General features: G+C 51.0%; 1 protein-coding gene across 3 annotated transcripts in view; it reads left to right on the forward strand.

Annotated features, from left to right (window-relative positions):
* The first annotated feature begins 1,695 nt into the window (after positions 1-1,695).
* SLC5A11 (solute carrier family 5 member 11) overlaps positions 1,696-12,308 on the forward strand; it is a 45,353-nt gene continuing 34,740 nt past the window's right edge. The window contains exons 1-2 of one of the 3 annotated variants that reach the window (XM_025855450.2): positions 1,696-2,136; positions 11,588-11,744. In XM_025855450.2, coding sequence (XP_025711235.1) covers positions 11,610-11,744 — 135 coding nt within the window. In that variant the 5' untranslated portion in view covers positions 1,696-2,136; positions 11,588-11,609. The remainder of the gene's footprint in view (positions 2,137-11,587; positions 11,745-12,308) is intronic. The other 2 variants (XM_073887963.1, XM_073887962.1) reach the window with 2 other exon arrangements.

Consider the following 12,308-nt stretch of genomic DNA (forward strand, 5'->3'; position numbering starts at 1 on the left):
TGCCTTCCTGGTGTTGTGGCCTATGGCCCCAGACCACCGGCGCAGGCTGGCCATTCCCTGGCCTTCCGTCTGCTCCCCTCTTCCAGGCCCAGCGGTCTCCTCTGTATGCCCGTCCTTCCAAGGCAGACTACCCCTTCTCCCCTGCTCCTGTAAGACTCTGGGTTCAGATGCGAATCCTGCTGTTCACAGCTGGGTGGCCTCAGGCAAGTTACTGGCCTCTTTTTAAAAAAATATTTTATTTTGAGACAGAGCATGTGCGTTCACTTGTGAATGAGGTGGGGAGGGGCAGAGGCAGAGGGAGACAGAGAACCTCAAGCACATTCCACGCTGAGTGCAGCGCCTGACCCGGGGCTCGATCTCACGACCCCGAGATCATGACCCGAGCTGAAATCAGAGTCAGACGCTTAACCGACTGAGCCACCCAGGCACCCTGTTACTGGCTTGCTGTTTCAGTATTTCTTTTCCTTCGGTGCCCGGGGTTCTTGGTCAGTCCTCTTTGAAGAGCGAAGAGGTAGACCAGACGAAGAGTGGTGGGCAGCAAAGCAAAGTTTATTGATCAAAGTTTCTCAGTCTAGGGTTTTTAGGAGGTTATGGGCGAGCTGTTTAATCTGCTTCACCCTTCATGCACCTGTCACCCAATCACGTTTTTGTCCACGTGTTCATCTACATATCAGGTAGTTGTTCACATGGGAAAGAGGGGAGGGCTTCTTCTGGGGTGACATAGCCTCTGGGACCAAAAGGGCGGAGGCCACCCCTGCCCTAAGGCATGCCAGCCAGCCTTAGGCCACGGATCAAGCTCTGTTTAAATAACCCAGTGGCTGTTGAGCTGGCCCCCCGGGGCTTGGGTTAGGCCGCCCAAGGCCATTCCCTTCCTTTCTGGAAAGCCTAGAACTGGATAGGGGGCTTTTTCCTTTTAAGGGTAGTTTCCTTTTAGGATGGGGACCCTAGTCCCTGCCTGCCTGTCTTCCCGCTCTCCTCCGTTACTGCCTTTACCTCTCCTTCCTCATCAGTGAAAGGGAGATAGTCAGACAATTTGTCTTAGAGGGTCGTTGGAAAGACCAAGTGAGCAAAGACATGGAAAGCAAGCCCTTGGAAGGAACGAAGCCTGGTGCATAGTCACCATCGCTGGCCTTTCAGAATCATGCTGTGCTGGGCCCTGTGCACCCAGGGCCCAGCTGGGGCTACTGAGGGAGACAGGTGGGCTTGAGGTGGGGGTCTGTGGCAACAAAGGGTGGCCATGACTCTGCTCTGGCCAGTTGCTGTCCTGTGACCATGTGGACCTGGTGTGGCCAGATCTTCAGAATGTCCTGTGAACGTGGGAAATCAGAGCCTTGTTTCCAGTCTCCTGGTTTGTAAATGCTAGTACCTATTTTTTTTTCCCCGTGAAAGCCTTCTGCTGTCCTCCATTACCTGCCTGTCCTGGTGTCACGGGCCCCTGGCCGTGGCTGGGTCACTCCTGACAGCTCCCCGGGGCTCCAGATGCCTTGTCTTTTTTTTGCCCTGCCTTGGTCTGGAGCACACCCAGGGAAAAGGGGCCGAACAAAGCTTGGGCACTGTCCCTGAGGCCGCGGTGGTGGGGCCCTGGCTGCAAGGGCCCTCCTGGGATTTTTCCGCTGTCCCCGGCCTCCCTCGGCAGCATCCCTCCTCCCCCTCCCCCCCAGCCCGTCCCAAGCCCGCCTGTCCCCAGCGTGGAGGCGGGCCGTGGAGGAGTGGGTGAGTGAAGCAGGACAGTGCGGGGCTCCAGCTCCCCTGCCCCTCCCTGCCACGGGCCCCCCTCCAGGTGAAGGCCCCCCATGGAGGCTGCGGAGGGGCGGAGCTCAGGGCATGCCCTCCTCCCCACACGGGCCTGCGTGGAGTTCAAGTTCAAGGGTTCAGGGCTAGGCCTGGCCGCTCCTCTGCCTGGGGAGATCATTCTCTTCCTCTGATCCCTGCTGCAGTGAGGCTGGAATTTGGAGTTTGACCCGCAAGGAGGCTCTCAGCTGTAGGCGGTGCAGGAGAGGGTGGCCACTGTCCTCTCAAGCTTTGGCTGTGAGGGGAGAGGGAGCCCAGGCGTTCCCCCATCTCGTGCCCCCTCCTGCCTCCGAAGCCACGGACGGCCCCCCGCCCCGGGCAGGCGAGCCCTGAATCTGGAGGAAGGTAAGATTCCTTACCTGCCCCCCAGCCAACCTGACAGCCTTTCTCCAAACTGGGGAGGTTGGTCTGGGGACAGGGGGACATGGTGGCAGAGAGGACTCCAGCTGTGAGCAGGGGGGCCGGGGGTGGGGGTGTGGGGCACCGCTCCTCTCCCTGGAGAAGGCTCCTCGCATACCAGGCCACTGGAGTGCGTTTGGCGGGGGGACAGCCAGGGACACCAGGCATGTGTCCCTGTTCTTCCACATCCCAAGTTCAGAGACTCAGCTCACTGAGCCTCAGATTCTTACCTGTTTTTTTTTTTTTTTAAGATTTTATTTATTTATTTGACAGAGAGAGACAGAGCCAGAGAAGGGAACACAAGCAGGGGGAGTGGGAGAGGGAGAAGCAGGCTTCCCGCGGAGCAGGAGCCCGATGTGGGACTCGATCCCAGGACCCCGGGATCATGACCTGAGCCGAAGGCAGACACTTAACCTAAGACTGAGCCACCCAGGTGCCCCTCAGATTCTTATCTGTTAAAGGGGATTATAAACCCCAGCCCAGCCCAGCCTCTAGGCGTGGCGTCTCCGAAGGACCCAAAGAAAAATGGGGGTGGAAATATCTATGTAACAGCAGAAGGCTGGCGGGATACGTTGCTGCCACCAGGGCAAATCTGAGTTTCACTGAAACGTGCTGGGCACGTGCAGAGGGCTTCCCTCCCCGGGCCTGGTCTCACTGGACAGTCATCCTGGTCTCACTAGGACACAGCCACCCTAACTCACAGACAGACAGAAAGCCATTAAGAAACATGCCTGAGTTTGCACGGATCGTGAGTGGCAAAGCCGAGACTCAACCGTCACAGCCGCGAGCTGACCCACAACGTCTGGGTTTCCGATAGTGTTCTTTTGAGTGATCCTGGGGACGTGGGAGGAGAGAAGTGCCCTCCCCAGGTCCTGAGGATAGGACTTTGGGGAGGAGGGCCCACAATGTGCAGGGGTATATGTATATAGCAAAAGCTCTGAAAATCCCATGTTTGTTACACAGATGTATATTGAGTGTCGGCTTTGGGGACACCAAGTGAGTAAGGCAGACACAGTCTCTGCCTTCAAGGAGCTTCCAGGGTCTCGGGCACAGGCAGTGGTGGGACTCGTACAAATCAGATGTGCTGTTTGATTCGACAGACAGTGAGGAAAAAATGTTTGCTATGATGGCAGATCACTTAAGGACCCAATTTAGATTGAGGCTGAAAGAAAGCTCCTCTGGGGGGCGCCTGGGTGGCTCAGTCGGTTGGGCGTCTGCCTTCGGCTCAGGTCATGGTCCCAGGGTCCTGGGATCGAGCCCCACATCGGGCTCCCTGCTCGGTGGGAAGCCTGCTTCTCCCTCTCCCACTCCCCCTGCTTGTGTTCCCTCTCTCGCTGTGTCTCTCTCTGTCAAATAAATAAAAATCCTTAAAAAAAAAAAGAAAGCTCCTCTGGGGAAGGGACAGTTGGGTGACATCTGAAGGATGGGTCAAGCTGGTCAAGCTGAGGCCGTAGGGAAGAGCATTCAGGCAGAGGGGAATGAATTAGGGACCATCAGATTCTGGGAATCGAGAAAGAGACACTGTAAACGCTTTGGTGGTGTGTTGGCATGCCGTGGCTGCTGCTGTCCTCAGGCACATGGTAGGTGCTCACGGACCACTGGATGGATAAGTCAGTGATGACCGCAGGACTTTAGGCTCACGAGTGTCTTGTATGAGCATCAGGGTGGGCGAAGTGGCCTCTTGGGTGGGATGGGGGTGTGCTGAGGTTGAAAAGCATGGTCTCCAAGTAGGATGTGTTTTGTTGGAGAGGCCATGTTGGCATTTGGATGCTCTATTCTCTAGGAAATTATGAGACAAGGTCATCACCCCTGGAATTTTCCCTGCCAAGGGTCCACGTGCCAGGCGGTGGTTACGAGCTCAGGGGTTAAGCCTGGGCTGGACCTGGGTTCAGTCATTTACCAGCATTGTGACCTTGGGCCCGGGGCCTCGGCTTTGTTTTCCTCACCTTTCAATGGGGTTAATCCAAGACCTGACCTCTTGGGGTGCTCTGCATTTAAAATGAGATTTACACATGCAGGTGGTCAGGATCTGCTGGACCACAAAGTCCAAGCTTTTTTTTTTTTTTTTTATAACAAGGACAGGGACAGACCCAAGTATTCTAGACCTAATCATGTTATATAATGAACTCACCTAATGCTCTTAACAAACCTGTGACAGTTCTGATTACTATCTCCATTTGTTTTTTTTTAAGTAGGGGCTTTTTTTTTTTAAGATTTTTATTTATTTGTCAGAGAGAGAGAGGGAGAGAGAGTACAAGTTGGGGGGGGCGGCAGGCAGAGGGAGAAGCAGGCTCCCTGCTGAGCAAGGAGCCCGATGCGGGGCTCGATCCCAGGACCCTGGGACCATGACCTGAGCTGAAGGCAGACGCTTAACCGACTGAGCCACCCAGGTGCCCCAAGTAAGAGCTTTTTTTAAAAAATTTTTTTATTGTTATGTTAATCACCATACATGACATCATTAGTTTTGGATGTAGTGTTCCATGATTCATTGTTTGTGCATAACACCCAGTGCTCCACGCAGAACGTGCCCTCCTTAATACCCATCACCAGGCCAACGTCCCTCCCCTCTAGAACCCTCAGTTTGTTTTTCAGAGTCCATCGTCTCTCATGGTCCAAGTAAGAGCTTTTTTAATGCGGGGCTTGAACTCAGAACCCCAAGATCAAGACCTGAGCTGAGGTCAAGATCAGACACTTAACCGACTGAGCCACCCAGGTGCCCCTCTATCCCCATTTTGTAGATGGGGAAACTGAGCCTCAGAGAGTTTGCTGGCCCAAGATCACGGAGCTAGTAAGAGGTAGAGTTGGGACTTGAACCGGGCCATGTAGTTCTAACATCTTTATTAGAGCACATCTCTTTTCCGGAGAGTTTTTGTCTATAATTAAAACTTGTAGTAAAGCTGTCATCTCTGGTCCCTGCAGGGCCCCTCCCTAGTATCTGTCTGTCTCTCATTCTCTGTCCCCACTGATGTGTTTGACATTCTTCGGCAAATAAGCCTGCACCCTGGCAAAATACTCGAGCTATTTTGTGTCTTGGAATGTATTTAACATACGCAGATGGTTTTACGCTGTAAATTTTGTTCTGTTCATTTTTCTTTTGTTATGAAATGTTTCAAGATGCACAAAAGCTAAAGAATGGTGTTGTACGCTTCCCCGCCCACCGTGGTGCACACAGGGGAGCCAACCTACAGAACCAAATGCCCCCACCCCACCTGCAGCCAAGTTTCCCAGTCTTGCCCTTGCACTGGGGCATGGAAAATTTCCACATCTGCTATGGCAAATTATGTAATGGCTGCAAGGAAAAGGGTGAGCAGCCGTCCCTGGGTGCTGAGCTTCCTTTGTTCTCTGGCCCATCGGTGACTGCGAGGCCAGGGTGTTCTGACAAACAAAGCCGATGTTACAACGCTGGCTTTGTCCAAAGCCAGACTCCCCTTAACCCGGCCCTCCCACACAGAGGGTCCCTCACAGGAGGGGAAGCCGGAGCCCACCCCCAGCTTGGCCATTCTGGAGCAGTGCAAGGGCCAAGGGCTGCCAGGGGCTGGTGAAAGAACCCACCAGGACAAGGGACCATGCCCGCCTTGCTCACTACTTTGTCCTCTGTGTCTAGCACAGAGCCCGGCACATAGCTGGTGCCTAATGTGGAAGAAAACCAGAAGGATGGAGGGAAGGAGTGAGGGAGTTGAGCAGATGGGGAAGGAGGTTGGGAGGAAGGGAGGGAATAAAGACAGAGCAGTCAGTACTGGGTGATGGCAGTGCCTGCAGTTGAGGACCTGGTTTTGAATCCCACCTCCGGCATTTCTGTGCCCTAGAAGCAAGGGGCTAGGACCCGAACCCCAGCTCACTGTTCCCTCTTCATGCCTCCCTTTCACACCTGTAAGGGGCCTGGTAACTGTGTCTGCCTCACCAGGGTGACCAGATGCGGTAAGAGGCCAGCTGTGAAGTGGGTTCCATGCCTGGTGCACAGTGCTCACGGAATCGCCGAGAAGGGGCGCGTTAGCTTGTGAGTGTGTGGCCGAAGCGGCAGCACCGGGGTTCCCAGCTTCACTGGTCCCTGCTCCTAGTCCTGCTGTGCAGAAGGGCCAGTCCCTCCTGGCCCCTGGCAGGGCCCCCACCTCCCGGGCACTCAGGAAGAGCCTGAAGCCGGTGCCAGTCTGCCCAGAGCCGCGATGAATAAGTTGTTTATCCGCCCCCACCGCCCTCGGTGCCTGGCAGGCAGAGGCCTGCAAGGGGCAGCTTGGGGGAGGGGCTGGCCCCATGGTCGGCCCACTGCCCGCCCCTCCTGCCTCCCTTTCAGACCTGTTGGGTTCTAGAACAATCTACCCTCCTGCCCAGTTCAGCATCAGTCTCCACCTTGAACTGTTTCCCAAGCTCCTAGCCCTCACCTTTCCCAAAGGCCCCGGATTTGGAAGCAGCAGGTTGAAGTGTTTAAAAACAGGCTGTGAAACCATACAGATGTAGGTTCGAGCCCTGGCTTTGGACATGATGCCAAACCTCCCAGAGCCACAAGCTCTCACCTCGCCTGTAATGTGCCGTAACAGTACCTAATAGGGATTTCATTCCTGAGATAACGTGACAGACCATCTCCTCGAGCCTCCAGAATGTGCCTTTCCCTCCTTTGTTATTATTTTTTAAGATTTAATTTTAGAGAGTGTGAGTGGGGGAAGGGGCAGAAGGCGAGAGAGAGAGCGGGGGCGGGGGGAAGAGAGAGAGAGAGAGTCTCAAGCAGACTCTGCACAGAGTACGGAGCCTGTCTCGGGCTTGATCTCTTGACCCCGAAATCATGATCTGAGCCCAAACCAAGAGCAGGATGCTCAACTGACTGAGCCACCCAGGCACCCCTTTCCTTTATGGGCCTCTGTTCCCACCCTAGAAACTGCAGCCTCCTTCCCACTTCCTCGCACAAAGGCTTTGCAAGTATCTGGTCCAGTTGGGTTCGTCCGGAGCAGGTTATTACCCCATTTCATAGATGGCAATGATCATGAAATCTAGACTGAGGGGTGAGGGGAATCCCGGCTTCTGCTACTTCCTTCCTCCCGCATTAGGGCACAGTAAGTGTCTGAGCTGGACGAGCCCAGTAGCGGCTGTATCCCCTCTCTCCCTCCCTCTCCCACTCTGTCATCTTTCCTTTCCATCAGTGCAGTGGATCCCTGCTTGCTTGGGTCCTCCCTCCCCGGGAGAGGGCCACCACGTCCGAGGTCTGAGCAGCCATGAGCTCCCCTGCAACAATACAAAGCAAGGTGCAGCCCCAGGGAGAAGTCCAGAGCGTGGGAAGGGAACTCAAGATCCTGGAGCGCCCCCCTGAGGCATCTTGTCTAAATGAACATCCAGCTGCCTTGTTTAGGGCAGTAAGACATCTCGTAGCAGGAGGTTGTTAAACATCCTACAGTGCACAGGATAACCTTCCCACCCCATAACAGAATGATCCAGCCCAAAATGTCAATAGTTTTGAAGTTGAGCGAATTTACTCTAGGAACAAAGAACATCCTGCTCAAGTAATCAGGTAGTTCTGTCTGTGGGAGGCTCTGATCAGAAGCACGAAAGAAGCATTACCCTGTTGACTAATCACCAAGCCTTACTGATTTTAACCCCAAATTACTTCTCAAATCCTCTGTGCCCCCCTCTCTACTTCATCTCAAGTCTGAGTCATTACACTGTGACCTTCCTGCCTCCCTTCTTCTACTTAAGCTTCCCCCACCCCTGTCTGATCACACTATTCACTTGTCCCTTAACCTAGAGCAAGGGCATACAGCGGATGCATTGCTGCCCATTGGGAGATGCACTGAACATGTATGGGAGCATTTTCAGTTGTGACCATGATTTGGGGGTACCATGGAGGCCAGAGATGCTAGACTCCCCGAAATACACAGAACTGCCCCATGCAATATGAACTTTCAGATATTCTACCAGACCTTCATGTGGGTGAACAACATGCTTATAACTGAGACTAAAACCTACCTCCAGTTTACGTGAAACACAAAATGTTGGCTTTTTTAAAAAAAAATTTTAAAGCAGTGAATGTGCCCGCTTTTATCTCGACAGCATTGTCTCAGATATTTTTCAGAGTGCTTGGTCTTAAAAAGATGGCATATCATGGCAATTGCTTGGACCTTTTTTTAAAAAGATTTTATTTATTTATTTGACAGAGAGAGAGAGACAGCGAGAGAGGGAACACAAGCAGGGGGAGTGGGAGAGGGAGAAGCAGGCTTCCCGCTGAGCAAGGAGCCAGATGTGGGACTCGATTGCAGGACCCTGGGATCATGACCTGAGCTGAAGGTAGATGCTTAACCATCTGAGCCACCCAGGTGCCCTTTTTTTTTTCCTTTAGATTTATTTATTTGAGAGAGAGCGCACGAGTGGGGAGGGACAGAGGGAGGGGGCGTGGAAGAGGGAGAAGCAGGCTTCCCACCGAGCAGGGAGCCCGATGCGGACCCCGACCCCAGGACCCCGGGATCATGACCTGAGCTGAAGGCAGACGCTTAACCGACTGAGCCACCCAGGCGGTCTGGACTTTGGGGGAGCCTGGCTGGCTCAGTCAGTAGAGCATCTGACTCTTGATCTCAGGGTCATGGGTTCAAGCCCCCCACTGGGCATGGAGCCTCCTTAAAAAATAATGAAATCACAAAGTATGCTCACAAATGCAAGCATTTTGGTGTATATACACTTGACCCTTGAACAACATGGGTTTGAACTACACAGGTCCACTGACACATAGATTTTTTTTTTTATAAATACAGTGCAGTACTATAAATGTATTTTCTCATATTTTTTTATATTTTATCTTCTCTACCTTTATTGTAAGAATACAGTATATAGTACATATAACATACAAAATATGTGTTAATCAACTATTATTGGTAAGGCTTCTGGTCAACAGTAGCCTATTTGTAGTGAAATTTGGGGGAGTCAGTAGCTACCTGTGGATTTTCTGCTGCACGGGGGGGAGGTCAGAGGCTGTTCAAGGGTCGACTGTTCAGTTTCTATGCTGGTGTTCCTTTGCAGATCCACTTTTTATTCTGAGTTTGGGGAATAAAATGGCTTCTGACTTTATTTCTCTTAAATTCAAAACTTAGCATCGTAGGTACAAGTGTCTGACTGCCTCTTAGGGTCTGCCCGTGGAGTGAGACAGAATGCAATTGCATGTTGATGTATTCATCATTTTATCATTAATTGATTTCCTTTTATTTCTCTTGGAGTTAAAGCATTGACTTTTTAAAAAATTATTTATTTACTTAATTTTTAATTTTTTGTAGTTTCTTGTTTAATTTTTTTGAAAATTTTATTTATTTGAGAGAGAGATTGAGAGAATGTGTGGGAGGAGGGGTAGAGGGAGAAGCAGACCCCCTGCTGAGCAGGGAGCCTGATGGGGGGCTCAAACCCAGGACCCTGGGATCATGACCTGAGCCAAAGGTGGATGCTTGATGACTGAGCCACCCAGGCACCCTACTTACCTACTTTAGAGAAAGAGAGAGAGTGGGCAGAGGCAGAGGGAGAGAGAGAATCTTAAGCAGGCTCCACACCCAGCATGGAGCCTGATGTGGGGTTTGATCTCAAGACCCTGAGATCATGACTGGAGCTGAAATCAAGAGTCAGCTGCTCAACCGACTGAGCCACCCAGGCTCCCCAGAATCTGGTGGCTTCTTAACTGTGACATGCTTATTTGCACCTCAGTGTGTAGATGCTGTTGTCTTGGCCTGGAATGCTCTCTTATCCCTGCTCTCACATCTAGAACCACCGACTCATTCTTCAAAACTCAGCTTTTATGCTACTGTTTGGATCTCTTCATTGATAGTGAGGTGGTCTTTACCTCACTCACTGAATATTGTAGACAATCCTGTTAATCACGATAATAATAGCAGCCAGAATTTATGGGGCACAACTGTGCAAGCAGTGCACACAGACCTTCATAAGTATGAGCTCACCGCGGTCTCTCAATACACACTCTTATTGACCATTTAGAGAATTTGTCCTGGTTCTCAGGATTGCCCAGTGGTGGAGCCAGCTCTGTGGCTTCTAAGCCCCCATCCTTAACACATCTGCCTCTAAGCACCTCCCCTATATGGAACATCTTTATGTTGTTATCTGATGAGTGAATTTCCCCATTACTGGGCTGCCCGTCGTAGAGGTCAGGGACTGAGTCTTTTCATTCTCAACCCCCCAGAGTGGAGTCATACATTAACACAGGAATAAGTCAATGCTTAAATCACTTATGGTCAAAAATCACACTTGGGAGTTTTATTAGTTAACAATTACCAGCAGTGTAGCAGCTTGAAACAACACAGGGTTATTATCTTACGGTTCTGGAAGTCAAAAGTTCTAAGTGGGTCTCACTGGGCTAACATCAAGGTGACAGCAGAGCTGAATTCTTTTTGGATGCTCTAGGATGGAACGCATTAATTTGTGTTTCCAGCTTCTAGAAGCCACCTGAGTTCCTTGGTTTGTGGTCCCTATTTTTCCATCTTCAAAGCCAGCAACATTCGGCCAAATCTTTCTCACACAGTCATCTCTGGTTCTCTCTTCTGATTCCCTTTCACTTTTAAGGACCCTGTGGTTGCATTGGGCTCATTCAGATAATCCAGGAAAAAATCTGCAAATTTGATTGTCCTCCGGCCATGTAACTAACATATTCACGGGTTCTGGGGATTAAAATGACACATCCTTGAGGGGGACATTTACCTGCCTACCACAGAAATCCCTTAAATTACACACAAATGCAGGATACTGAGAAACAGCTTAGGATAGTAGTTCAAAGTATGGATTCTGGAGCAAGATCGTTTGCCTTCAAATCCTAGCTCTGCCACTTGAGCTGTATTACCTTAAGCAAGTAACTTAACTTCCCTGTGCCTCAGTTTTACCATCTGTAAAATGGGGATGATGACAATAGCACTTACTAATAGTAAACACTTAGAATGATGCCCAGCACTTAGGAGGCACTATATGTATCACTAAATATGTGCAATTTTATGGGCCATCCAGCATTGGAATAAGATAGTAGTGTCTAGCTGACCCTCGGACAAAATGGTCAGCTTGACCTTCACCCAGCTCAGAGGTTCCTCAGAAATAGGGAGTAACCCAGGTGTCTTGCTTTACTTACACTCTTGGAGTAGGAAACCGTTTGTACTATTCATGCTGTTTATTCTTTTTAATATTTTGCCAAGTGAGTGACTGAATTGCTAAAAAATCAGCAGTTGATTGGATGTGACTTCACTGTATATGCTGAATGAATGAGTGAACGGATGGACGGACAGATGGGTGGGTGGCTCTGCCTTCCCGGGGGACGGGTCCCCACTACACATCCCCCTGCACTGTCCTCTGGTTTGCGTGCTCCGAGGAGGCAGCCGCAGAGAGGGTGAGAAAAGCGCCTCTGGTTCTGGCATCTGATGCACATTTGCACTTCCCGCAGGAGTGAACGTTTGCTCAGGACCATGGAGAGCAGCTCCAGCAGCCCTCAGCTCACCCAGTCAGAGCCCCTGGAGGCTTTTCCACAGAGGAACCTGGAGCCAGGTGACATTGCCGTGCTGGTTCTGTACTTCCTCTTTGTCCTGGCTGTGGGACTATGGGTAAGCCAGGCCAGGGAAGGCGGGGGAAGAAACTCGCCTAAGGTCATCAAGTAATCCAAACTTGACACTTGTAAAAACGGACCGAGTGTGGATCATAAATCAGGTGTTGTCTTAGGCACTTGCAAATTTGTGTTACCCCATGTACTTTGCACAGATGTCTATGAAGAAGACACTACTACTGTACCCATTTTATAGGCAAGGAAACTGAGGCTCAAAAATGTAAGCTCCTAGGGGCGCCTGGGTGGCTCAGTCATTAAGCGTCTGCCTTCGGCTCAGGTCATGATCCCAGGGTCCTGGAATCGAGCCCCACATTGGGCTCCCTGCTCGGTGGGAAGCCTGCTTCTCCCTCTCCCACTCCCCCTGCTTGTGTTCCCTCTCTCGCTGTGTCTCTCTCTGTCAAGTAGACAAAAAAATCTTTAAAAAAAAATGTAAGCTCCTTGTATGTTAGTTAACAGAGCTGGAGTTAGAAGCCAATATTTCCTTCACTTTGAAAGTCATGTTCTCTTTTCTTTTTTAAAGGAAGGTTTGTTTTTTGTTTTGTTTTGTTTTGTTTTTTTTAAAGGC

This window comes from Callorhinus ursinus, unplaced genomic scaffold (genome assembly GCF_003265705.2).
Source record: "Callorhinus ursinus isolate GAN/ISIS: 27379988/994484 unplaced genomic scaffold, GSC_fseal_2.0 scaffold85, whole genome shotgun sequence".
In the NCBI taxonomy this organism is placed as follows: Eukaryota; Metazoa; Chordata; class Mammalia; order Carnivora; family Otariidae; genus Callorhinus; species Callorhinus ursinus.